This window comes from Schistocerca serialis, chromosome 8 (genome assembly GCF_023864345.2).
Source record: "Schistocerca serialis cubense isolate TAMUIC-IGC-003099 chromosome 8, iqSchSeri2.2, whole genome shotgun sequence".
NCBI classification, from domain to species: domain Eukaryota; kingdom Metazoa; phylum Arthropoda; class Insecta; order Orthoptera; family Acrididae; genus Schistocerca; species Schistocerca serialis.
Genome location: NC_064645.1, coordinates 147,483,740 through 147,508,396, shown reverse-complemented (window position 1 = coordinate 147,508,396; position 24,657 = coordinate 147,483,740). Strand labels below are relative to the sequence as shown.

The 24,657-nt window shown below is 41.1% G+C and overlaps 1 protein-coding gene across 1 annotated transcript in view; it reads left to right on the top strand.

Moving 5' to 3' along the window:
- Positions 1 to 24,366, top strand: part of LOC126416884 (facilitated trehalose transporter Tret1-2 homolog) — a 56,421-nt gene extending 32,055 nt beyond the window's left edge. Inside the window, exons 4-5 of the mRNA XM_050084768.1 lie at positions 16,520 to 16,813; positions 23,863 to 24,366. Coding sequence (XP_049940725.1) covers positions 16,520 to 16,813; positions 23,863 to 24,366 — 798 coding nt within the window. The remainder of the gene's footprint in view (positions 1 to 16,519; positions 16,814 to 23,862) is intronic.
- The last annotated feature ends 291 nt before the right edge of the window (positions 24,367 to 24,657 follow it).

Here is a 24,657-nt window from a genome sequence, read left to right as displayed (position 1 = left end):
GAGCTGTCCGTGGACTGCTGCGTCGGCTATGGGCCGCTTAGTGTGACGTCACTAACACTGCTGGACGGCCTTGTTATCCCGGGGGTGTCGGTCGAACTCGGATACTTCATCAAAAGATTTTCGCTATTGTCTACGAGGCATAACTGATCGTCTTGTGAAACAACCACAAGGTAAACACACGTGCCGAACGTACACTCGTCGAAATCGCCAAGCCTTAAATGGCGCTATGAGGTGGCGCCACAGGCGCGCGTGATGTGCGTCTGCGCTGAAATTCTAATCAGTTGCATATCTCATCGCTGCAAAATCATGGTGTAAATTTCACTTGATTCGGATGCTTCCTTCAGGGTGTTGCATTTACGGTGGCCAGCAGTGTATGTTCATGTTTTCTATTAAAACTGAGTGCGAGGAAGAAAATCATGTCCTACGCTGTGCTGTAAAAGTATACAGTTTCGTTCTTTCTCACAGTCAATTTCAACTTGTAATGGGAGTGTATATTACTTTGTTACTAAACCATCGTAAATTTTACTATTTCATATTTTATTCAAAAGACATCACATTTAAAATTTATGCACTAGAATGTCACATACAAAAGAAGTGCAAAATGTCCTGTTTTACGCCCTATACTGACTACCAAATCGGCAGGAACCGTGATGTGGTATGACTGCCATTGTACTAACTGTAATCGCGGGTTTAGTAATCTAGTGTTAAACAAAATTTGTATACTCGACTGTGTGCTGGTTTGTTTTCTTCCTCTTTCTGCCTATTTTGACAGGGAACAGGAAAGTTGCATTTATGGCTTATCAGCTTATCATCAGAATACTACTATGGAATCTCAATTGTCTGAAACTTTGTGGATTAAAACTATACAAAATACTCTCATAGAAGCTACTGTACTCACAGACTCAGCAGCAGGACAAGTCTCTCATAACTCGTATACCAATCTTCCCAACCAATTCACCCATATATTTTAAGCGAATTCCATTTCCAATCAAGTTTTCGTTGTTTATAACAAAAACTCAAGGTCAGCAATAGGTGGGAGAGGAAATGAACAGAGAGAGGAGATGGAGCTAGAGAGGGAACGAAGACTATGGATAGGGTGTGGGGGAGGTATTGGACGGAGAAATGGTGACGAGGAGAAGATAAACAATGAGAGGGGAGAGATGGACAGAGAGAGGAGGAAGAAGGAGAATAGGACGTACAGCCAATTCCTTTACACGTTTAGCAATTGTGAAACATTGGCAGGTTTGATAGTGTTCTTACAAAAACAATCCCAGAAAAACATTTATTACTACAAGTAATGTTAATGTTTCACAAAATATTGCATTTTAAATACACTTTTGCATGCTTTAAAAAAATTCTTGAAATTTTTTCCACACGTGAAAATTTGTGGAAAACAGAGACTTAAAATAGAATTTCCTGTCTTAATCAGACGGTTTAACCAGATGGCATGTGAGACCTGACTCGAACTTCAATTGTCACTGATGCTTCAACCTGTGGTTTACGAATATTACAGCCAGAGCTTTTCCTACTGGATGTGAGGAAGCAGCAGCACTAGGGAACAGATTTGTGGCGGACCGTTGCTAACTCTCTCTTAAGCCGTCGGTACACAGTCATCCAAACGTCAACGATAAGCGTTCCGAGTCCACCGTGCTGATGAATGTACAGAAACAATGCGACTTGTGGATATGATGGTTCGAGTGTCTTAACGTGATATATGCAACTGCAGCGCGTTCCAGCGGCATTTGTCAGCTCTATCCGGATCGCAAATAACGCAGTTGGTTACGTACATACGGGCGTAAAAGTTCTACATTTGCTCTTTTAAAACCCACATTTCCACCTCACGTTCATATTCTAGTCATGTTTGTCTGTCTGTAGTACACATCAATAAAAACTTCAATATCCTTGCAATTGTTATAAGGCAAAAAGGAAAGCACGATGTCCCATCAAAAAGGACGTATACTTATAAAAGTTCCAACACAAATAGTTCGATACAGACTTACAACAGTTCTCCATTTATGATAAAAGTTATTTCCTTGTTGTCTCTTTTTACTAATACACTAACATCATTCTTACTTGATAATTGTTCCTGTTCAGTAGCAGAGTACTTAAAACGTGTAATACAAGACTTGAAACAAGAAAACGAAAAAATATTACTGAAATTAGTGCAAGATAAAGCCAGTAGAACAAATTCACTGCGCAGACAGTGTGCACTTATATGTATCACATCAAATGTTATAGAACATACTTCCAGTAAACTGGAAGAATCTATTAGAAAAAACGAAGATGAGTGAAAAACAGTTGTGAGACACGAGCCAAAAAGCACATCATGTGACTCCTTAATATACTAGATATCTATACATTGCACTGCAACGACCGTAGTTTGCATCTTACTGTCTCCTGAAAGCTTGAATCATAAGTAAGTTATTAATGGAAACATAATTACAACAAATTGTACCAGAAACAATTCGTTTTTGCTGGATCCTCAATGTGCCTTAAAACCCCATAATTTCATAACATCCAAGTTAAAATTCGAAAACTCTTTATCCACCAATGTGACGTTTCCTCTCATTATATTACGCTACTGGCCATTAAAATTGCTACACCAAGAATAAATGCAGATGATAAACGGGTATTCGTTGGACAGATATATTATACTAGAACTGACTAGTGATTACATTTTCACGCAATTTGGGTGCATAGATCCTGAGAAATCAGAACCCAGAACAACCACCTCTGGCCGTAATAACAGCCTTGATACGCCTGGGCATTGAGACATGCAGAGATTGGATGGTGTGTACAGGTAGAGATGCCCATGCAGCTTCAACACGATACCACAGTTCATCAAGAGTAGTGGCTGGCGTATTGTGACGAGCCAGTTGCTCGGCCACCATTGACCAGACGTTTTCAATTGGTGTGAGATCTGTAGAATCTGCAGGCCAGGGCAGCAGTCGAACATTTTCTGTATCCAGAATGGCCCGTACAGATCGTGCATTATTCTGCTGAAATGTAGTGTTTCGCTGGGATCGAATGAAGGGTAGAGCCACGGGTCGTAACACATCTGAAATGTAACGTCCACTGTTCAAAGTGCCGCAGTGCGAACAAGAGGTGACAGAGACGTGTAACCAATGCACCCCAAACCATCACGCTGGGTGATACGCCAGTATGGCGATGACGAATACACGCTTCCAATGTGCATTCACCGCGATGTCGCCAAACACGGATGCGACCATCATGATGCTGTAAACAGAACCTCGATTCATCCGAAAAAATGACGTTTTGCCATTCGTGCACCCAGCTTCGTCGTTGAGTACACCATCGTAGGCGCTCCTGTCTGTGATGCAGCGTCAAGGGTAACCGCAGCCATGGTCTCCGAGCTGATAGTCCATAAAGCTGCAAACGTTATCGAACTGTTCGTGCAGATGGTTATTGTCTTGCAAACGTCCCCATATGTTGACTCAGGGATCGAGACGTGGCTGCACGATCCGTTACAGCCGTGCGGATAAGATGCCTGTCATCTCGACTGCTAGTGATACGAAGCCGTTAGGATCCAGCACGGCGTTCCGTATTACCCTCCTGAACCCACCGATTCCATATTCTGCTAACAGTCGTTGGATCTCGACCAACGCGAGCAGCAATGTCGCGATACGATAAGCCGACCTTTATCAAAGTCGTAAACGTGGTGGTACGCATTTCTCCTCCTTATACGAGGTATCACAACAACGTTTCATCAGGCAACGCCGGTCACCTTCTGTTTGTGTATGAGAAATCGGTTGGAAAAAACTTTCCTCATGTCAGCACGTTGTAGGTGTCGCCACCGGCCCCAACGTTGTGTGAATGCTCTGAAAACCTAATAATTTGCATATCACAGCATCTTCTTCCTGTCGGTTAAATTTCGCGTCTGTAGCACGTCATCTTCGTGGTGCAGCAATCTTTTATGGCCAGTAGTGTTCGATATGTCGTACAATTAATGACCAGTTTTCTAGAGATTCTCAATTTGCTGGTGGTTTTCAACGGCAAATATTCATATAGAACCCATCAACTATGAACTTCAAATGAAACCCCGTATGGCGTTCGGTAGCAGAGAGAGATGGCGTCTTGTGACGTAGGTTGGGTTCTTCCATCTCATTGGCCTTAGTTTCAACGAATGTTGAAAATACGTGACACGCCAGGTATTTGGTTCCCATGTTCGCAAAGCCTCCTCATCACGCTGCTTCCACGCTATGGCTTTAGATTCTCGGCATGCTCGACTATGACGTTTTAATGCAAGGCGCGTGTGCCGACAGCTTTGAGTATACATAACAACTGAATTTAAGTGATATGAATGGAGCTGTTTACTTATTTAGTTTCCGATCCAGATTCATACTAGTCAGATTCCTTTCAGAGTGTGCTGATACCATATCTCCATTCTTAGCAATCATAATCAACCGCTCGCTCGTAGAAGATCCGTACCCAGAGACTGGAAAGTTGCACAAGTCACACCAATTAGCAGAAAAGGAAGTACGAGTAATCCACTGAATGACAGAACCTTATCACTAAAGTCGATCTGCGGTAGGATTTTGCAACGTTTGGTGTTCGAACATTGTGAATCACCTCGAAGAAGACGATTTATTGACAATCACATTCAGAAAATATTGTTCTTGGGAAATGCAGATAGTTCGTTATTCTCACAAAGTAATGAGTGCTATCGACAGGGGACGTCAAATTCATTTAATACTTTTTAACTTCGAGAGGGCTTTTGACACCGTTCTTCAGAAGCGACTTCTAATTAAATTGCGTGCCTATGGAGTATCGTTTCGGTTGTGTGACTGGACTCGCGATTTCCAGTCAGAAAGATCACAGTTCGTAATAACTGACGGAAACTCATTGAATAAAACAGAAGTAACATATGGCGTTCGCCATGGGAGTGTTATAGGCCCTCTGTTGTTTCCGCTCTACAAAAAAGATTTAGCAGACAATCTACTCGCCAGGTTAGGCGAGAGCGCTAGTGCACTGCTTCCTGGACTCGGAAAGGCACGTCGGCCCCGGATAAAATCCGCCCGGCGGATTAACGACGACAGCTGGTGTGCCGGCCAGCCGGGATGTGGTTTTTTGGCGGTTTTCCACATACCCCTAGGTGAATACCGGGCTGGTCCCCACTCCCGCCTCCGTTACACAGCTCGCGGACTTCTGAACAATTTCGCACTGTTCCATGGATTACACTTACCGCAGACATTTGGGGTACTCTAATTCCGTCCCAGGGTACGGGGTGGCGGCAGGAAGGGCATCCAGCCACCCTTAAACTAACATTGCCAAATTCGATTAACCATGCCAACACTGCCTAACCATGGGAAAAGGCACAAGCGATATAAAATACATTTAACAGACAATCTGAGCAGTCCTCTTAGATTTTTTGCGGATGATGCTATCATTTACCGTCATATCGTGTTATCAGATCATCAAAACGAATTGCAAAATGCTTTAGATAAGATATGGTGAAAAAAGTTGTATTAGAGTCATGAAAAGTGTGAAGTCATCCACATGATCATTGAACAAAATCCACTAAAATTCAATTACACATCAAATAACCCTGATCTGAAAGCTGTAAAGTCAGCTAAATACTTAGAGATTACAATTACGAATAACTTAAATTGGAACGATCATACAATGTCGTGAGGGAAGCAAACCGAAGACTGCCATTAACTGGCAGAACACAGGTTTACTAAAGAGGCTGCCAACACTACGCTTGTCTGCCCACTTCTGGAGTGGGATCGGCATCAGAGAGGATTGACGAAGGACATTGGAAAAGTTCAAAAAAGAGGGCAGCTCAGTTTGTATTATCGCGAAGTAGAGGAGACGGTGTCACGGATGTGATACACGAATTGGGGTGGTAGTCATTAAAAAGAAAGGCTTTTTCGCTGCGGCAAGAAATTCTTATGAGATTTAAATCACCAACTTCCTCCTCAGAGTGCGAAAAGATATTCTTTCTGCGCCCACCTACACAGGGAGAAATGATCATCGTAATCAAATAAGAAGAATCAGAGCTCGCACGGAAAGACTTAAATGTTCGTTTCTCCCGCGCGTTGTAGAGAAGTAGCATAAAGGCGGTTCGATCAACCCTCCGTCAAGCACTTAATTGTGAACTACAAGTTAATCATGTAGATGTAGATGTAGATCCGCACAAGAAGACATCGCGACGAAGGCAGATGAGCTGGAGTAAGTAGCGCAGCGGACCAGTGCGGCCAAATGCAATGTGGGGCGCACGCGAACGTGGTGTGGGCAGACCCGTTGAAGTAAGTGGTGTTTACCTGCGGGTGGCAGTTGAGTCGGCCGGTCCAGTTCAAATGGCTCTGAGCACTATGGTACTTAACGTCTGAGGTCATCAGTCCCCTAGAACTTAGAAACTACTGAAACCTAACTAACCGTAGGACATCACACACATCCATGCCCGAGACTGGATTCGAACCTGCGACCGTAGCAGTCGCGCGGTTCCAGACTGAAGCGCCTAGAACCGCTCGGCCACCCCGGCCGGCGAGAAGGTATTGGAAAAAGATGTAGTACAATAGAAAGTTATAGACAAGACGCTGGATACGTCCAGTCTGATGTTGTTGATAGATATGTCCGATATATGAGCACAGATGCTGAACACAACATTGAAGAACGAATCGGTGAAGTAGACAGAGCAAGTGAAAATAACGTTGTCTATACTGTCGCGTCCAGTCTAAGTCATTACAGGGCAGACTGATGCAAGTAAGCAATCGAATATTTCACACATGTGTCGTGCAATAATTTATAGCCAACTGGAGTCGTACGGACTTTTCATTACTTGCCCCGTGTTTAACTACGTCACAATAGCAGCAGACTCAACAGTTTAATGTATAATGTGAAGAGGAAATAATTTTCTAAATTCTTGGCTTGAATTGGGGATGAAATGATTACATTATACTTTGTAGGTTCGCCATTTCTTAGTGGTTTTCCCTTATTCACTTCTTCTTCATTGATTTTATCTCCAATGACTTCATTCAAACAATTTCTATGAATTTAATTCATTTTATTTACAGTTTTCTACCAAATCCGTTGCGTAGTGCCACTCCATACCCACATCCCTCATGGGTTATCTCCTGCCGCTAGGGTTCGAAAATCACAAGTGAAAAAATCAGAGACGACGAAAGTTCAAGTCAGGACTGCTGATAACCCAAGAGTTAAGGCGGCTACTGTCGAAAAAGCACTAAATCCGGGTCTCAGATCCCACAAAACTCAAATTTTAAGTAGTCATGACATTACACACTACGGTGGAGCCACATTTCTGGGGTTACTTAAGTCATATGATTTTACGTCATTGCTCCTTCACTGATTGCATCCCCAACGCTTCCATCCATATCATCATCATCATCAACATCTTCTTCTTCTTCTTCTTCTTCTTCTTCATCTTCTTCTTCTTCTTCCTCTTCTTCATCTTCTTCTTCTTCTTCTTCTTCCCCTTGCGTTTATCCCTTTTCGTAAGAGGACTGCTTATTTAAGACTTGGTCAATTTTATTATATAACTTTATAAAAAATTCTCTACTCGTCGGTAGTAATATGCAAACTATTCTTTTACCTTGTGTCCTATACTGAAGTTTCTAGTAATTCACTGCGTCGCCATTTATGGGCGATAGGAAGTTATAAGAACTTTATTTTACTGTGGTCCCACACATAAAAGTATGTTCAGATTAATAACGCAAAAGACACAAGAATATATCCGAACACCCCCAAAAAATACGGTTTTCATATTATGTACATTTTGCTGCCATCTACTGGCAATTGCACCTTTCAGCACGATCGAGCACCTGTTCATAATGCAAGGCCTGTGACGGAGTGGTTACACGACAACAACATCCCTGTAATAGACTGGCCTGCACAGAGTCCTATAGGACACCTTTGGGATGTTTTGGAACGCCGACTTCGTGCCAGGGGTCACCGACCGACATCAATAGTTCTCCTCACTGCAGCATTCCCTGAAGAATGGGCTGCCACTCCCCAAGAAACCTTCCAGCCGGCGGTATGCTGCCTGCGAGAGTGGAAACTGTCATCAAGGCTAAGTGTGGGCCAACATCATATTGAATTACACCATTACCGATGGCAGGCGCCACGAACTTGTAAGTCATTTTCAGCCAGGTGTCCGTATACTTTTGATCACACAGTGTATTTAATATTACGTATCGATATGAATCTTGCTACATTCGAGGCACAAAATTAAAATGTTATACTAAGTTTCAGCCCAACTATTCTAACCGGAACCGTTTCTGTCTACATTTACTTGTTAGTTTCATTGGTTAACATATTTTGTATTACTGTGGCAGAGATATTAAACTTGTAACTTGAACTTGATGTGTCGGTAGTTGAGGTGGCCAGTCTAAGAGAATCCGATATCTACATAAGGTGGTATTAATAAGTTTATTTACAGTATTTACACTTTATAACTGAGATATACAGGGTGATTTTTCCACCGTGTGCAAACTCTAGAGATTGATCCATGAGAGGATACGGAACAGAAAAGGTCTAATCAACTCATGTCCGGAAATGCATGGTTTCTATGCTAGAGACCATTTATTCAATCGTACTTTCTTACAGATACTGCAGTCTAATACAAGCTGTCCCATGCTGCCACAGTTACGCTATGAATGGATTCCTCCTAGAGGGTGGTAGTGTTCGTCATACGTCATGCCGTAATGCCTTTCCTGCCGCAGTAACTGGTAATGTTGTGTCCGATTAATTTCTCTTGCTAACTCACCTTCGTAGTGGCTGTGATGCAGCGTTATACCCAATGGTTCCGTATTCGAATCGAGAGCTTGCCGACGTGGTGTTTACTTACTGAAAGTCAAACGGCAACAGGAGGCAGGCAGCAATGTTGTATCAGGAGACCTAGCCTTGCCGACAGCAACCATTGCATTCAATGTTTGCAACAGCGTTTTGCCTCTTGTTTGAGACTGGGTCGTTTCAGGAAGCAGGAAATCATGAAGGGCGTACCAGAAATGTTCGGACACAAGAGTTGGAGGAAACTGTGATTAACAATGTGTAAGGCGACCGCCGTGTCAGTACCAGGCAGTTGGCCCGCAAGTACAGGGTAGGCCAGACAACCGTGTGGAATATTCTCCATGACGATTGTTACTACCCTTGTCACTTAGAGCGTGTGCAGGGATAACTAGCAACTGACTTACCACATCGGGAGCAGTTTTTTCACTGGTTTCTTCATCAGACAACCATGATTCCGGGATTTGTGGCTTCCATCCTGTTCACAAATGAGGTCACCTTTATGCAGAATGGGATCTTCAAGTTTCATAACAGTCAACAGTGGGATAGTATGCAGAACCCCCATGGTATGTTGATGGCGAATCGTCAGCATCGGTGCAGCCGGAATGTGTCGGCCGGGATAATTGGCGACCGTATGTTTACCTGTCTTCCTTCCATGTCGCCTGTCAGGCCGGAAATACCGACGTTTCTTGCGGATGACTTTGCATCTCCTGCTGGAAGAAGTGCCACTGATGATTCCAAAGGTTATGTGGCTGCTACATGATGGTGTTCCAGTCCTCTTCGTCGCTAACGCCCGAACGCATCTCAACCGTGTCTTCCCTGGTTGATGCATCGGACGAGGGGGTCCAGTTGCGTGGCTTACTCGTTTACCGGATCTCAACCCGTGCGATTTCTGGTTATGGGATAATCTCAAAAATATCGTGTATGCAGAGCTGATTCCAGATGTGGAGACACTGGAGCAAAATATTCATGTTGCCTGTCCGATGTGAACGTGTGAGGCAGAAGAACATGCCACAGCGCGTACATGCATGCGTCGAAGCACAAGGAAAAAAATTTTGAACACAACTGCAACTATGGCTGCATGGTACAGCGCGTATTAGACTGCATTCTCTGTAAAAATGTATGACTGAATAAATGGTCTCTGGCATGGAAACCATCCATTTCCGGACGCAAGTTCATTAGATATTTTTTGTTCCGTATCCTCTCATCGATCAATTCATAGAGCTTGTACACGGTGTAAAAAATCACCCTGTATGAGGTTGGTGCACAGGTTCGTAGCGTTTTTGTTTTGCCTGTTGCCATTCCGATTGCTATGGGTTTATTTATCGATTGTTACTTTTAATGTGTAGTTCACTCTTGTTATGTGAGTTTACATATTGCCATTTTGTCTTTTGGGGATAGTGAATAGAGCTGTGGACGATAGAAAATTGAATGCGAAGTGGAGAAATAGAAACCTTTCCGACAAATTCTTCTGTTTGAGTTCAGTAGAGGGGTGATAGCAGCGTAGGCAGCCAGGAACATTTGCGTCGTATATGAGGATAATACCACTGGACAGTGAACGGCAAGAAAATAATTCTCTAGTTTTAACTAGGATCATTTTGATATTAGTAACCTTCGACGTTCAGGAAGACCTTCAGAGTTTGATGAAGGTAGTTTGAACGGATTAATCCACAATGATCCACGTCAGTGTACCCGAGAACTTGTAAATGTGATGAACTGTGGTAGCACCATCGCGCGACATTTGCGTGCAGTGGGTACAGTCAAAAATCGGGTATGTAGGTACAGCCCACGCTAAGCCAAAGTCACAGAAATCAGTGGGTGGCCACTTGTGCATTTCTGCTTGCTCGTCAGCAATTGTCCCTTGATCATCACCGACCATTCCTGTCACGTATCGCTACTCGTGACGAGGAATAGTACCTTCATGCTAACGTAAAGAAAAGAAGGCCAAACAAAGCAACAAATCCCCGTACAAAGTCCGGCGCTGATCCACAAACGATAATGTTATACAGTGGTGGAACATCGACTGTGTGGGGTACTACGAATTGCTCGCATTTATTGTCAACAACTGAGACGTTTTGCAGACGCAATCCAAGAACAACGACCGGGAAGCCTACGTGAAGTGATGCTACTTCACGAAAACGCCTGCCCGAATTCTATTAGAATGACAACCATCTTATTCACCTTAGTTTGCACCATAGAGTAAATATCTGTGGAGTGAGCATTGCGTTCTGCGCATGTTGTCAACATTAAACCAGGATTGTCACGTGATCTCGGTACTTCGCTGTGCCTGTGTGCTTTCTGCAGCGTTTGAAGTTTATAACGCCAAGAGTTTTTGTTGTGTTTCACCGTTTGTTGATAGTGTAATAGCGATGGTGAATTACGTTGTTGCTACGGATGGAAAGAAAAATATGTGAAAGGAGGGATAGTAACTTTTCATGGGTACATTCCATATAGCTCTAATTATAGTTTTCATTTTAGTAAGAGACACTGTATACGTTTAAAAATTTCGAAACGCATTATAATTAAGACTTGATTCTGTAGACCTATTTTTCTACGATTTAATGACTATATAATCGATATTACGGCTCGTACAAAAGCTTACAAACAATCGCTTTCTCTCGTAAATTTGCTAGTGGAACAGGAAAGGGAAAGGTTAGTTGTTTCAGTAAATACTATCCTCCATGCATTTATCAGTGACTTGTCAATTATGTATATAGATTACTCCGTCTACTATTTATTTAATGAACTGGGAGCAAGTACTTAAAATGCGTTAAATAAATACCTCAAAGTGCCACCAGTAAGAAAAATTGTGCTTTTGGTCGCAAAAACGTGAAAATAAATACGCAGAAATACAAGAAAAATGGACGAATTAGCAGGGATATAATCGCTAATGTGTGGTAAATTCGGTGTTTTTCGGACACTTGCGAAAGTACTAACGTACTGTCAAGTCGTTTTGCAGGACTATCACTGCAAAAATGTACTTCAGGCTCTGTAATACTATAAAGCGCAGTATCACACCAAAAACTACCAAAAATCGAGTGCATCTGAACTATGACACCTATCTCAAAGAAGCTGAATGTAATATCACTTGCCCTTAAAAGTTACGTAGCTTGCTTATTCCCGGTATCAAATGGATACTGTTACAATGTCTTCGCAACATATATAAATAATCCACGACACGTAAGAAAAGAATCCGTCTGTACTAGGGATGTAGTGACATTCTAAATATACAGGGCGCTATACGAACAAACACACGACGTCCCGAGATCACGTGACCAGGCCGGCAATGTATGTTGACAACACAAAATCTGTTCTGCGCATGTGAGCGCTCACTCCAGAGATACTTACTCTATGGTTTGCACCCTCAGATTTTCTACTTTTCCTCTCTCTATGGAACAACTTTCAAGGTACTTCGGTTTTGGAAGAAAATGCGCTCCGAACGTGGCTCGACGAGTTCTTCACCTCAAAAGTACGTGATTTCTACAGTACGGGAATCGAAAAGTTACGCCAGCTTTGGCAGACTGTTGTAAAAGTGAAGGAGAATATGTTACTGATGTCGAAAGCCTTTGTTGCATGTATCTGTTGCGTTTATTAAGCTTATGGAAAAACGCTACGAACTTATGCACAAACACAATACAAGACAGTGTACATCTATATATTCTTCTGTGATGCGGGATTTATGTTTATTGACAGTAATGTTCTTGTTAGTAACAATTATTGTTGAATGCTGGTACATTCAGATAAGCCAAAGAAACGTATTAAAGTTTAGTAGTGTCATGCTACGTCGATATAATTTACTTACTGCAGTCTCTTGTAGTAATGCTGATAAGTTTTTAAATTCAATGAATCTCAGGCAAGGCTCTGAGTGAACTTGCTTAAAAAGACACACTGGCCAACCATAGTTGCAGGCAATGAGGTCTTGTGGATTTAGCGTTCTTCGTTGACATTTGTCCAGTCTGACATTCACCTACTGGCGCTTAACGTTAGTTTTACTTTCGACAAGAACCTATAATGGACTGAGAGTTTCGATTTACAACTGAACTATGCGACGTCATAGCTTCTCGATTGTTTGAGCGCTAATCCTGTAGAAAAAAGTTCTTTAGTTAAACATTTAAAGAAAGTTTCCTATTTCTTTCCTTTTTTTATAAAATAGTGTTCTAAACCACTGCATCGCCTGAGGGTTCATCTGTAACGGTCCGAAATTGCATTTATCCAATGAAGGACTACAAAACAGTTCAAGCGGCTTGAACAGTTTTCATGCACTGTGAATCCCATGAATTCGTAATCTCTTTTTAGTAACAAACAGGATGAAGATTCTTAAATATGAACGATGTACTATTTTATTTCTGGCAGCCCTGTGTACAAAATGGTAGAAAACAAAACAATTAACACCATCAGTATGATCTGAAGATGTAATTTCTACTGATAGATGTTAGAACAGGATGGAAACGTTTCCATAAGGCGCTTAGTTTCTTTATCAAACAGATTAGTCTACACACTACTTTTTAATCACTGATTTTATGTAGCATCATGACTGCTTCGGAAATCACGGAGAGTTCAGCATGTTTCTACGTCATTCCATCCTTCAAGTTAAAATTTGAATTAGTAGCTCACCTCTTGCAGTCATTCTTCTGCTAAATGGTTGACTGTGGCTGGTTAAAGACAGTGCGAACACTCCACCGAAGCACCCAGCTCACACAGTATTTATAGACACATTGATGGCCTTGAGCACCAGTTGTGTACCTCCTGTGAGTCTTGACTTCACAAAACCCACAAGGCGAACCAAATTGTCCAATATAAGGTAAGCTTCAAGCACTTCATACTGGAAGCATAACTGACACATGCAAACCGGTATGGCATGATAAGCATACTTGAAATGAATACTTATAAAGTAAAAATCGCGGCCCACCACATACGTTTATCGCAAGGAACTTTCCATCCATAACGAAAAGTATAAGAAATTACACGTTTAGAGGACTAAATGCTGTCATAGGAAATCAGGAATTGGAATACACTAATCTAACCATAAACCTACAGGCACACCTGAAACTTCCTGGCAGATTAAAACTGTGTGCCCGACCGAGACTCGAACTCGGGACCTTTGCCTTTCGCGGGCAAGTGCTCTACCATCTGAGCTACCGAAGCATGACTCACGCCCGCTCCTCACAGCTTTACTTCTGCCAGTATCTCGTCTCCTACCTTCCAAACTTTACAGAAGCTCTCAAGCGAGCACACAGTTTTAATCTGCCAGGAAGTTTCATATCAGCGCACACTCCGCTGCAGAGTGAAAATCTCATTCTGGATACAGGCACACCTGTTTGCACATAGCATATTTATTAATGAATAGGAAGATCAAGATTAAGTATTTTGTTACAGGTTGAAAGTTGGAGTCCTTCGTGGAAAAACCGTGCATTTAGCATATCCCCGAAATTACGAGAAGAAAAGTAGGATGGAATCACGTCCGATCAGGTCTAGGTAGTGGACCACTGGCAGATAAACCATAACTGATGTTCACTGGCATTACACACACATAACAAATACTATGAATGTGACTATCTTGCTTCTCTGTATCTTAATACTATAGCACAGGCTGCCTACAAAAATGTATTTCCAAATAAGTAACATGTGAATTTCGTAACTACTATCAGAAATCACTCTTATGTTAACACGTAGAAAACACCTTAACTGTTAATACAATTATAAAAAGCAAAGCAATGCTAAACAATTAAACATACCAATTCCCGTCAGTAGGAAATGTTTATTTACAATGACATGACTGAAGTCTTTTTATATTTCACTTCTTTTTATAAGACTGGATCTTCTGTTGTGGGTACAAACCTTTTATTCTCCATGAACGTGAAAAGCGGTGGCAATACTGTCCTGTATGTTGGATACGTATGGTTTCATGGGGCAGGCCATAGAAATTCCCACTTATTCGTTTTCTCGGCTGTTAGGGAAAATTTAGTATGACTGCAAACCAGGACTATGTCACCGCCCTTATAGTCACAGATATGAGTAACTTTTCTATAAAAATAGAACTCACTTTGATTTTCTCTCATGGCTAAGTTTACCAATGCGTGTTTGATACTATCAGCATAACATTGATTATGTCGTACTGGTTCTGGAACGGGTTTACACTCTTCATCAACTTCTGAGTCGTCAACAGCAGATCAAGTGGTTTTTAAACTGTTGTAGTGTTTGGCAAATCGTTTACTATTCTCTCGAAGAATTCAGAAGATTCTGATTACTTAGTCTGCATATGGTCTCCTGATAAGAAAGAATACATAAATTGAGTCAATTCATCGATATACCATCTGACTGAACTACGTTCAGGATGTTATTTTGAAATCAAAGTCTTATTCCATTGTTCCAGAAATGTTTCTCGAGTTGTAGCTCGTAAATAATGTGTCATTGTCTGAGAGTGGCACCTCAGGTTTGTCATCTCTCACAGAATAATAAGGTTATACGCATCTAGTAAGATGTGGGAAAACTGGAAGAGATGTGAATCGAAGTGTGTATTATGGAAGGATTTTGAAAATCTGGTGAAATGATAAGAAATGACGAGAGTCTCTACAGAATCGGCGAGGAAAGAAACATTTATAAAACACTGAAAATAAGAGAGAATAGGATGATAGGGCAAGTGTCAAGACATCAGCGGTCTATAGAGGCTAAAATCTGTAGGGGAAGATACAGATTGGAGCGTATCCAACAAATAATTGAGGACGTTGGTTGCAAGTGCTGCTCTCTGGAGAAGAAGTTGGGACGGGAAGAGGATTCGTGATGGGTGCATCAGATCAGTCAGAAGACTGATGAACGAAGAAATCTCTTTCTTCCAGAAACACATATCTTAGTTATCTGGTCACGGAATTCAGGTGGCACTTGTCAGAAATAGCTTTAGTTCTTTGTATTTGCGTGTTTAAAAATTCTTTCTTTTGAGATGGAATTTGAAACTTTTGCACACCGAGATATTTATCAGTATGTGTCGGCTTCTGGTAAACAGTGTGGCCTAGAAGTCCCCAAACAAAACATGTAAACAAGATAATTTTCGGAATGAGATTTTCATATCAACGTACACTCCGCTGCAGAGTGAAAATCTCATTCTGGAAACATCCCCCAGGCTGTGGATAAGCCATGTCTCCGCAATATCCTTTCTTTCAGGAGTGCTAGCTCTGCAAGTTTGGCAGGAGAGCTTCTGTTAACTTTGGAAGGTAGGAGACGAGGTACTAGCAGAAGTAAAGCTGTGAGTACCGAGCGTGAGTCGTACTTCGGTTGCTCAGATGGTAGAGCACTTGCCCGCGAAAGACAAAGGTCCCGAGTTCGAGTCTCGATCGGGCACACAGTTTTAATTTGCCAGGAAGTTTCAAGATAATTTTCCTTTTCTCTCCATCCCAGTTGTGAGCTTAACATTAAAGTGCATTCTGTGTATATTATCAAACAACAGGTGATGAATCTGAATACCATATGGCAAGATATCTGTAAATCATTTATTCAAGAATGCCCCACAATCTCAAATCCTCAATCCAAATTTTGTTTGATAAGCCATATGATCGCACTTGTGTTAATAAACGTTGACGTGGTACAGATCAAGCTACTCCTCGTAAGTCAAGAAATACTGGATGTGCCTGACGGCCTTGATCAATGTATTTCAGGATATCGTATGTGAAAAGCACAAGGTAAAACATCTCACTCACTACTGTCAGTGGGACAATTTGTTAGGACTTTCTGTGAGGTGGCTGTGTGTCCATTGTCACAGGCACTGAGGTGGCTGCGCCGTGGGATCTCAGATGAGCAGGTGGAGCGCGAGATGGAGCGCATACGGTCATCGCTGGCTGCAGACGGCACGAAGGAGGGCAGCGCTGGACGCGTCTCACTCAGGGAGATCTGCTCCAGGGCCTCACTAAAGGGCTTCGCTAACGTCACCGTTCTTGCAGCCAACTTGCAGTTCTGCGGCTCCTATGCTGTACTCAACTACGCCGTCATGATGTTCGACGAGGCTGGAGGATCCGTACCTTCCGAGGTGGCAACAGTCGTTCTAGGCGCTCTGCAGGTGCGTTACGTTCCTCAATACAATAACTGATCAAATGTATCTGGGCACTTATTAATGAAGGCTAGTATGGGGTTTGTCCACCGTCCTCCTTTATGACGGTTCGAACATTGCTGGTGAAACTTCCACTGAAGTATATGAATATCTGCACAATAATGTCACCCCATTCTACCGCAATTGTCAAGGTCAGAGAAGGTAGTGATGTTAGACCCTGGGGATGAAATTTGCCTATTATCCCAGGCGCGCTACTAGAGTGCCACTACTATTCTCCCTTCTACAGTGTACAAGCGTTTTCCTTGGATGGGATACCAGATACCCATATCCATTTCATACTTAATCACTCCACTCTACTTTCACATTAGATTAGACTAGATCCAGTTTTCATTCCATAGACCTAAAAATGAGGTGCTTCTCATGTGTTGGGAAAATGTCAGACCGCTACCGTCGCAGGTCCGAATCCCGCCTCGGGCATGGATGTGTCTGATGTCCTTAGGTTAGTTAGGTTTAAGTAGTTTTAAGGTCTAGGGGACTGATGACCTCAGAGCCATTTGAACCAAAGTACAACATAAAAACCATAGAACATTTTAATATAATACTCACTTCCCACGAACCATGGACCTTGCCGTTGGTGGGGAGGCTTGCGTGCCTCAACGATACAGATAGCCGTACCGTAGGTGCAACCACAACGGAGGGGTATCTGTTGAGAGGCCAGATAAACGTGTGGTTCCAGAAGAGGGTCAGCAGCCTTTTCAATAGTTGCAGGGGCAACAGTCTGGATGATTGACTGATCTGGCCTTGTAACACTAACCATAACGGCCTTGCTGTTGTGGTATTGCGAACGGCTGAGAGCAAGGGGAAACTACAGCCGTAATTTTACCCGAGGGCATGCAGCTTTACTGTATGGTTAAATGATGATGGCGTCCTGTTGGGTAAAATATTCCGGAGGTAAAATAGTCCCCCATTCGGACCTCCGGGCGGGGACTACTCAAGAGGATGTCGTTACCAGGAGAAAGAAAACTGGTATTCTACGGGTCGGAGCGTGGAATGTCAGATCCCCTAATTGGGCAGGTAGGTTAGAAAATTTAAAAAGGAAAAGGATAGGTTAAAGATAGATATAGTGGGAATTAGTGAAGTTCGGTGGCAGGAGGAACAAGACTTTTGGTCAGGTGAATACAGGTTTATAAATACAAAATCAAATAGGGGTAATGCAGGAGTAGGTTTAATAATGAATAAAAAATAGGAGTGCGGGTAATCTACTACAAACAGCATAGTGAACGCATTATTGTGGCCAAGATAGACACGAAGCCCAAACCTACTACAGTATTACAAGTTTATAAGCCAACAAGCTCTGCAGATGATGAAGAAATTGATGAAATGTATGATGAGATAAAAGAAATTATTTAGGTAGTGAAGGGAGACGAAAATTTAATAGTCATGGTTGACTGGAATTCGACAATAGGAAAAGGAAGAGAAGGAATCGTAGTAGGTGAATATGGATTGGGGCTAAGAAATGAAAGAGGAAGCCGCCTGGTAGAATTTTGCACAGAGCATAACTCAGCCATAGCTAACACTTGGTTCAAGAATCATGAAAGAAGGTTGTATACATGGAAGAACCCTGGATTTACTAAAAGGTTTCAGATAGATTATGTAACGGAAGACATAGATTTAGGAACCATATTTTAAATTGTAAGACATTTCCAGGGCAGACGTGGACTCTGACCACAAACTATTGGTTATGAACTGTAGATTAAAACTGAAGAAACTGAAAAAAGATGGGAGTTTAAGGATTCAAATGGCTCTGAGCACTATGGGACTTAACTTCTGAGGTCATCAGTCCCCTAGAACTTAGAACTACTTAAACCTAACTAACCTAAGGACATCACACACATCCATGCCCGAGGCAGGATTCGAACCAGCGACCGTAGCAGTCGCGGGGTTCCGGACTGCGCGCCTAGAACCGCTTGACCACCGCGGTCGGCGAATTTAAGGAGATGGGACCTCGATAAACTGAAAGAACTAGAGGTTGTACAGAGTTTCAGGGAGAGCATAAGGGATCAATTGACAGGAATGGTGGAAAGAAATACAGTAGAAGAAGAATGGATAGCTTTTAGGAATGAAATAGTGAAGGCAGCAGAGGATCAAGTTCGTAAAAAGACGAGGGCTAGTATAAATCCTTGGGTGACAGAAGAAATATTGAATTTAATTGACGAAAGGAGAAAATATAAAAATGCAGTAACTGAAGCAGGCAAAAAGGAATACAAACGTCTCAAAAATGACAGGAAGTGCAAAATGGTTAAGCAGGAATGGCTAGAGACAAACGTAAGGATGTAGAGGTTTATCTCAGTAGGGGTAAGATAGATACTGCCTACAGGAAAATTAAAGAGACCTTTGGAGAAAAGAGAACCGCTTGCATGAATATCAAGAGCTCAGATGGAAACCCAGTTCTAAGCAAAGAAGGGAAAGCAGAAAGGTGTAAGGAGTATATAGAGGGTCTATACAGGGGGGATGTACTTGAGGACAATATTATGGAAATGGAAGAGGAGGTAGATATGATACTGCGTGAAGACTTTGACAGAGCACTGAAAGACCTGAGTCGAAACAAGGCCCTGGGAGTAGACAACATTCCATTGGAACTACTGACAGCCTTGGGAGAGCCAGTCCTGACAAAACTCTACCATCTGGTGAGCAAGATGTATGAAACAGGCGAAATACCCTCAGACTTCAAGAATAATGTAATGATTCCAATCCCAAAGAAAGCAGGTGTTGACAGATATGATAATTACCGAACTATCAGTTTAATAAGTCACAGCTGCAAAATACTTCCGCGAATTCTTTACAGACGAATGGACAAACTGGTAGAAGCCGACCTCGAGGAAGATCAGTTTGGATTCCGTAGAAATGTTGGAACACGTGAGCCAATACTGAACCTACAACTTATCTTAGATAATAGATTAAGGAAAGGCAAACCTACGTTTCTAGCATTTGTAGTCTTAGAGAGAGCTTTTGACAATTTTGACTGGAATATTCTCTTTGAAATTCTGAAGGTGGCACAGGTAAAATACAGGGAGCGAAAGGCTATTTACAATTTGTACAGAAATCAGATGGCAGTTATAAGAGTCGAGGGACATGAAAGGGAAGCAGTGGTTAGGAAGAGAGTGAGACAGGATTGTAGTCTCTCCCCGATGCTATTCAATCTGTATATTGAGCAAGCAATAAAGGAAACAAAAGAAAAATTCGGAGTAGGCATTAAAATCGATGGAGAAGAAATAAAAATATTGAGGTTCGCCGATGACATTGTAATTCTGTCAGAGACAGAAAAGGACTTGGAAGAGCAGTTGAACGGCATGAACAGTGTCTTTAAAGGAGGGTATAAGATGAACATCAACAAAAGCAAAACGAGGATAATGGAATGTAGTCGAATTAAGTCGGGTGATGACGAGGGAATTAGATTCGGAAATGAGACACTTAAAGTAGTAAAGGAGTTTTGCTATTTGGGGAGCAAAATAACTGTTGATGGTCGAAGTAGAGAGGATATAAAATGTAGACTGCCAATGGCAATGAAAGCGTTTCTGAAGAAGAGAAATTTGTTAAGATCGAGTATTGATTTAAGTGTCAGGAAGTCGTTTCTGAAAGTATTTGTATAGAGTGTAGCCATGTATGGAAGTGAAATATGGACGATAAATAGTTTGGACAAGAAGAGAATAGAAGTTTTCGAAATGTGGTGCTACAGAATAATGCTGAAGATTAGATGGGTAGATCACATAGCTAATGAGGAGGTATTGAATAGAATTGGGGAGAAGAGGAGGATGTGGCACAACTTGACTAGAAGAAGGGACCGGTTGGTAGGACATGTTCTGAGGCATCATGGGATCATCAATTTAGCACTGGAGGGCAGCGTGGAGAGTAAAAATCGTAGAGGGAGATCAAGAGATGAATATACTAAGCAGATTCAGAAGGATGTAGGCTGCAGTAGGTACAGGGAGATGAAGAAGCTTGCACAGGATAGAGTAGTATGGAGAGCTGCATCAAACCAGTATCAGGACTGAAGACCACAACAACAACAACAACAACTCACTTCCCTGATCGTTTGTTAGGAGATTGTCCAAATTGTGACTACATTACAGTAAAATGGAACTGGTAATATTTATAGAATTAATACACTCTCAGGATGAAACAGTTGCGCACTTTTGATAAATTTGTCATACACAAAATACCTAATCCTGACAGTTGTGACAAAGTGCTGTCAAAACTGAAATCTGAAAGATATTTCTACTGACTAGTCCCTGTTAAGATATTCATTTGTAGAGTAGAAAGAGTTAATTCCCAAAACTACTTTCAAACTTTGTTGAAACTGAGCTTTATCTGAACCCAAGTTGTTAATGATTTCTGGCAATTTACTGAAAATGTGTGTTCCAGAATATTGGACGCCTTTTATGTATGAAGGTAAATGATTTTAGGTATTTATGTAGACTGTTCTTGTTCCTAGTATTGATGCTATGAATTGAGTTATTCGCTGGAAATAGAGACATGGTATGTGCAACAAATTTCGTAAAGGAATAAATATACTATGAGGCAATGGTTAGAATACCCAAATCCTTGAATAGGTTTCTACATGATGTTCCCGAATTTACGCCTCAAATGATTCTTATTACACGCTTTTACACTCTAAAAATTTTTGCTCGCTTTGACGATTTACCCCAGAATACGATCCCATGCAATGTAATAAATTGGAAGTAAGCCAAGTATTCAAGATTTTTTTATATCTACATTTCCTACAAGTGACATCATTCACATTGCAGATACATACTTGTTAAGGCTCTTCAGTAGTTCTGTGGCATGCCTTTCCAACAGAATTTGTTGTTGGGTTGTAATTCCAGAAATTTAACACTGTGAGCCTCATCTGTCTGCATGTCTTCGTATATTGTACAAATGATGGAAGCATATCTCTTACAGGTTATGAACTGTGTATAGTGCTTCTTTTCAAAGAATAATGACAGTGAATTAGCTTTAATCCATTTATTAATGTCAGTGAAAATTTTATTAGCATCCATTTCTAAATCTGCACATGACTTGCTATTTATTGTAATGTTTGTATCATCTGCAAACAAAACAAACTTATCATCTCGCAATGTAACAGACAAGTGGTCATTAATGTACACAAGTAAAAGTAGCAGATCAAGATGGAAGCTTGAGGACACCATATGTAATTAATTTACAATCAGATGAAGATTGATCACTCACTCCACAAGTATTTTGGAAGGACACCTTTTGTTCTTTGTTACTTAGGTAAGACTGAAACATTCTACAGCACTGCCAGTAACACTATAATACTCCAATTTTCTTAAGAAAATGCTGTGATTCACACAGTCAAAGGCTTCTGATATTAAACAAAAAACGTCAGTAGCCTCTAATTTATTATCTAATGAATTAAGTACATTTTCACTGTGCAAGCAAGTAGGGTTCATTACATCGGAATCCTTAAGGAACCAAAACTGTTACTTGGACAATATAGTATTTGCAGTCAGATGCTTAAGAATATGCTTGAACTCAACCTTTTCGAATAATTTTTAAAATGGCGACAAAAATTAAATTGGTCGATAGTTCGACGGTATCTGTTCTTCCCCCTTCTTGTAAAGAGGTTTAATTTCAGTACATTTTAGCCAGTCTGATAAGAGATTGATTACACAAACAGCTTAAGATATACCTCAACTCATATGAACACTCTTTAATTAACTTCATTGATGTGTTATCGTAGCTGCTAGAATATTTTGATTTTCCGGATATAAATTCATTAGAACTGTTTGTTCTGTATTCTCTCATCGACCGATCCCTAGAGTTTGTTTGTGGTGGAAAAAATCACCCTGTATAAGGAGTTTAAAATGAAGTGAAAGTGCCATACGAGTGTACACTACCCTCCACCCAGACATAAAGTTAGAACGTGTGGCCATGTACGTTCCCCCATTTAATTAAAAATTAAACTATAGAAGTACAATCAATTGACCATGTAGTTGTACTAGATAGAACTTGATACTCATTGAAAACATGGTAATGACTAATTTTATATTTATATCTACGAATTCTGTAATTATATAGAGCAATTAGTACATGAATGTATCCAAAAGACTATGAAGTTTTATTCTGTGTATGCAACAGAATATGCCAATATTTAAATTGATCATTGTGCCTCAATAGAATAACAGATGTGATGGCTTACACGTGAGAAAGCACATACTTGTCTCATAATCATTATTTGTTAAGACATGTTGATTAACCTGGTTATACAGCCACTGTCATAAATTAATAATTGCCCGATTTACATATAGGCATATAGGCATAGACTGCATATTTTAATTTATGGTAGTATTTTTGTAATTGCATATAGTTCAATACTGTAATCATAAAGTGAGCAGCTTTTGAATATTAACTGTTTGATAATATTTGTGCCTGTAAGATAAGACATTTCGACAACAGCAGCAATAAACTACTTACTATCATTTTCACACACTTTAATGTTTATTTTCTAAGACAGAGGACATATTGGATATATGTATACTGTAGCAGTACATTTCAGAATGAGTAAGAATTCAATAATCAAGTAGGCAGTTGAATCGGTTTGATTATATATTGTTATATTTATGTGACAGTGTAAGTATAATACATATATATAATCTAGGTAGGAATAATTTTTTTATGATCTTTAGTGACTGTATACATTTCATGTAGAGTTTTTTCCCTTTTGTGCACATGTCTCATGTACAGTTTGAAACAGACGAAAATCCGTAGTCAAGAACAAAATAACTAGTACAGTTATGTATTGGTAATTTAGTTTTTAACATTCATAAACATCCAACATTGTATACAAAAAATATTTTCAACACCTATTTTGTTTGTTGTACTTATTTCAGGAAGATTAACACCCTGTATGTTAATTAATACACAATTTCTAGAATAACCTAGACAGTCACACCCTCAGTACGCTAATATTTCGGAAAGAAATATTGTACAAATGTTTTTAAATGTTTACTTTTTACTTGTTGCTTTTGTTGGAACAGGTGGTTGGCACTGCAGCTTCCGTGGTGGCGATGGACCGCCTAGGTCGACGACCCCTCCTGTTCCTCTCTAATGGGGTTGTCGGGACTTCCGTCACAGTCATGGGGGTCTACATGTACCTCAAGCAAGAGACGCAGACGGACCTGTCTTCCGTCGGCTGGCTGCCCGCCACATGTCTCTCGATATACGTGCTGATGGTGGCGTTTGGGCTGAACTCACTGCCATATGTGGTGCTCTCGGAGATTGTGGCTCCGAGGATCAGAGGTCTGGCTGCCATAGCTACGTACACAGTGATCATTGGCGCTGCAACCATCATGACCAAACTTTATCCAGCCATGTCAGAGGCAATGGGAGCTTATGGTAGCTTCTGGTTCTTCGCAGCTGTCTGTCTGACCTGTTCTGTCATTGGATGGTGGTTGCTGCCAGAAACCAAGGGACGACCTCTAGAAGACATCTTAAAGGAACTCAACGGTTCAAAGGACGTCATTGTTAGCAGCTCCCAATGAAGTGCTCTAAATGCATCACAGATGTTTGTGAATGTGTCACCCCCATTTACATAATGTTTAATCCAGTGTGTATGCAGTTTTAAAATATAAGGGAGCATTGTTTTCAGGATACTATTACATTGCCTCATGAACTGAAATATGCTTCTTCACTAATGATTTGACATATGGTCCTGAAATGTGTTCTTCACCCACCATTTTGACAAAGCTGTTCATATAGCTACTGATGTAAACACGAAAAGGTCTCAGCATACAATATAGTCCCAAGTTCTGCTCCCCAGACACTTCTTCAAA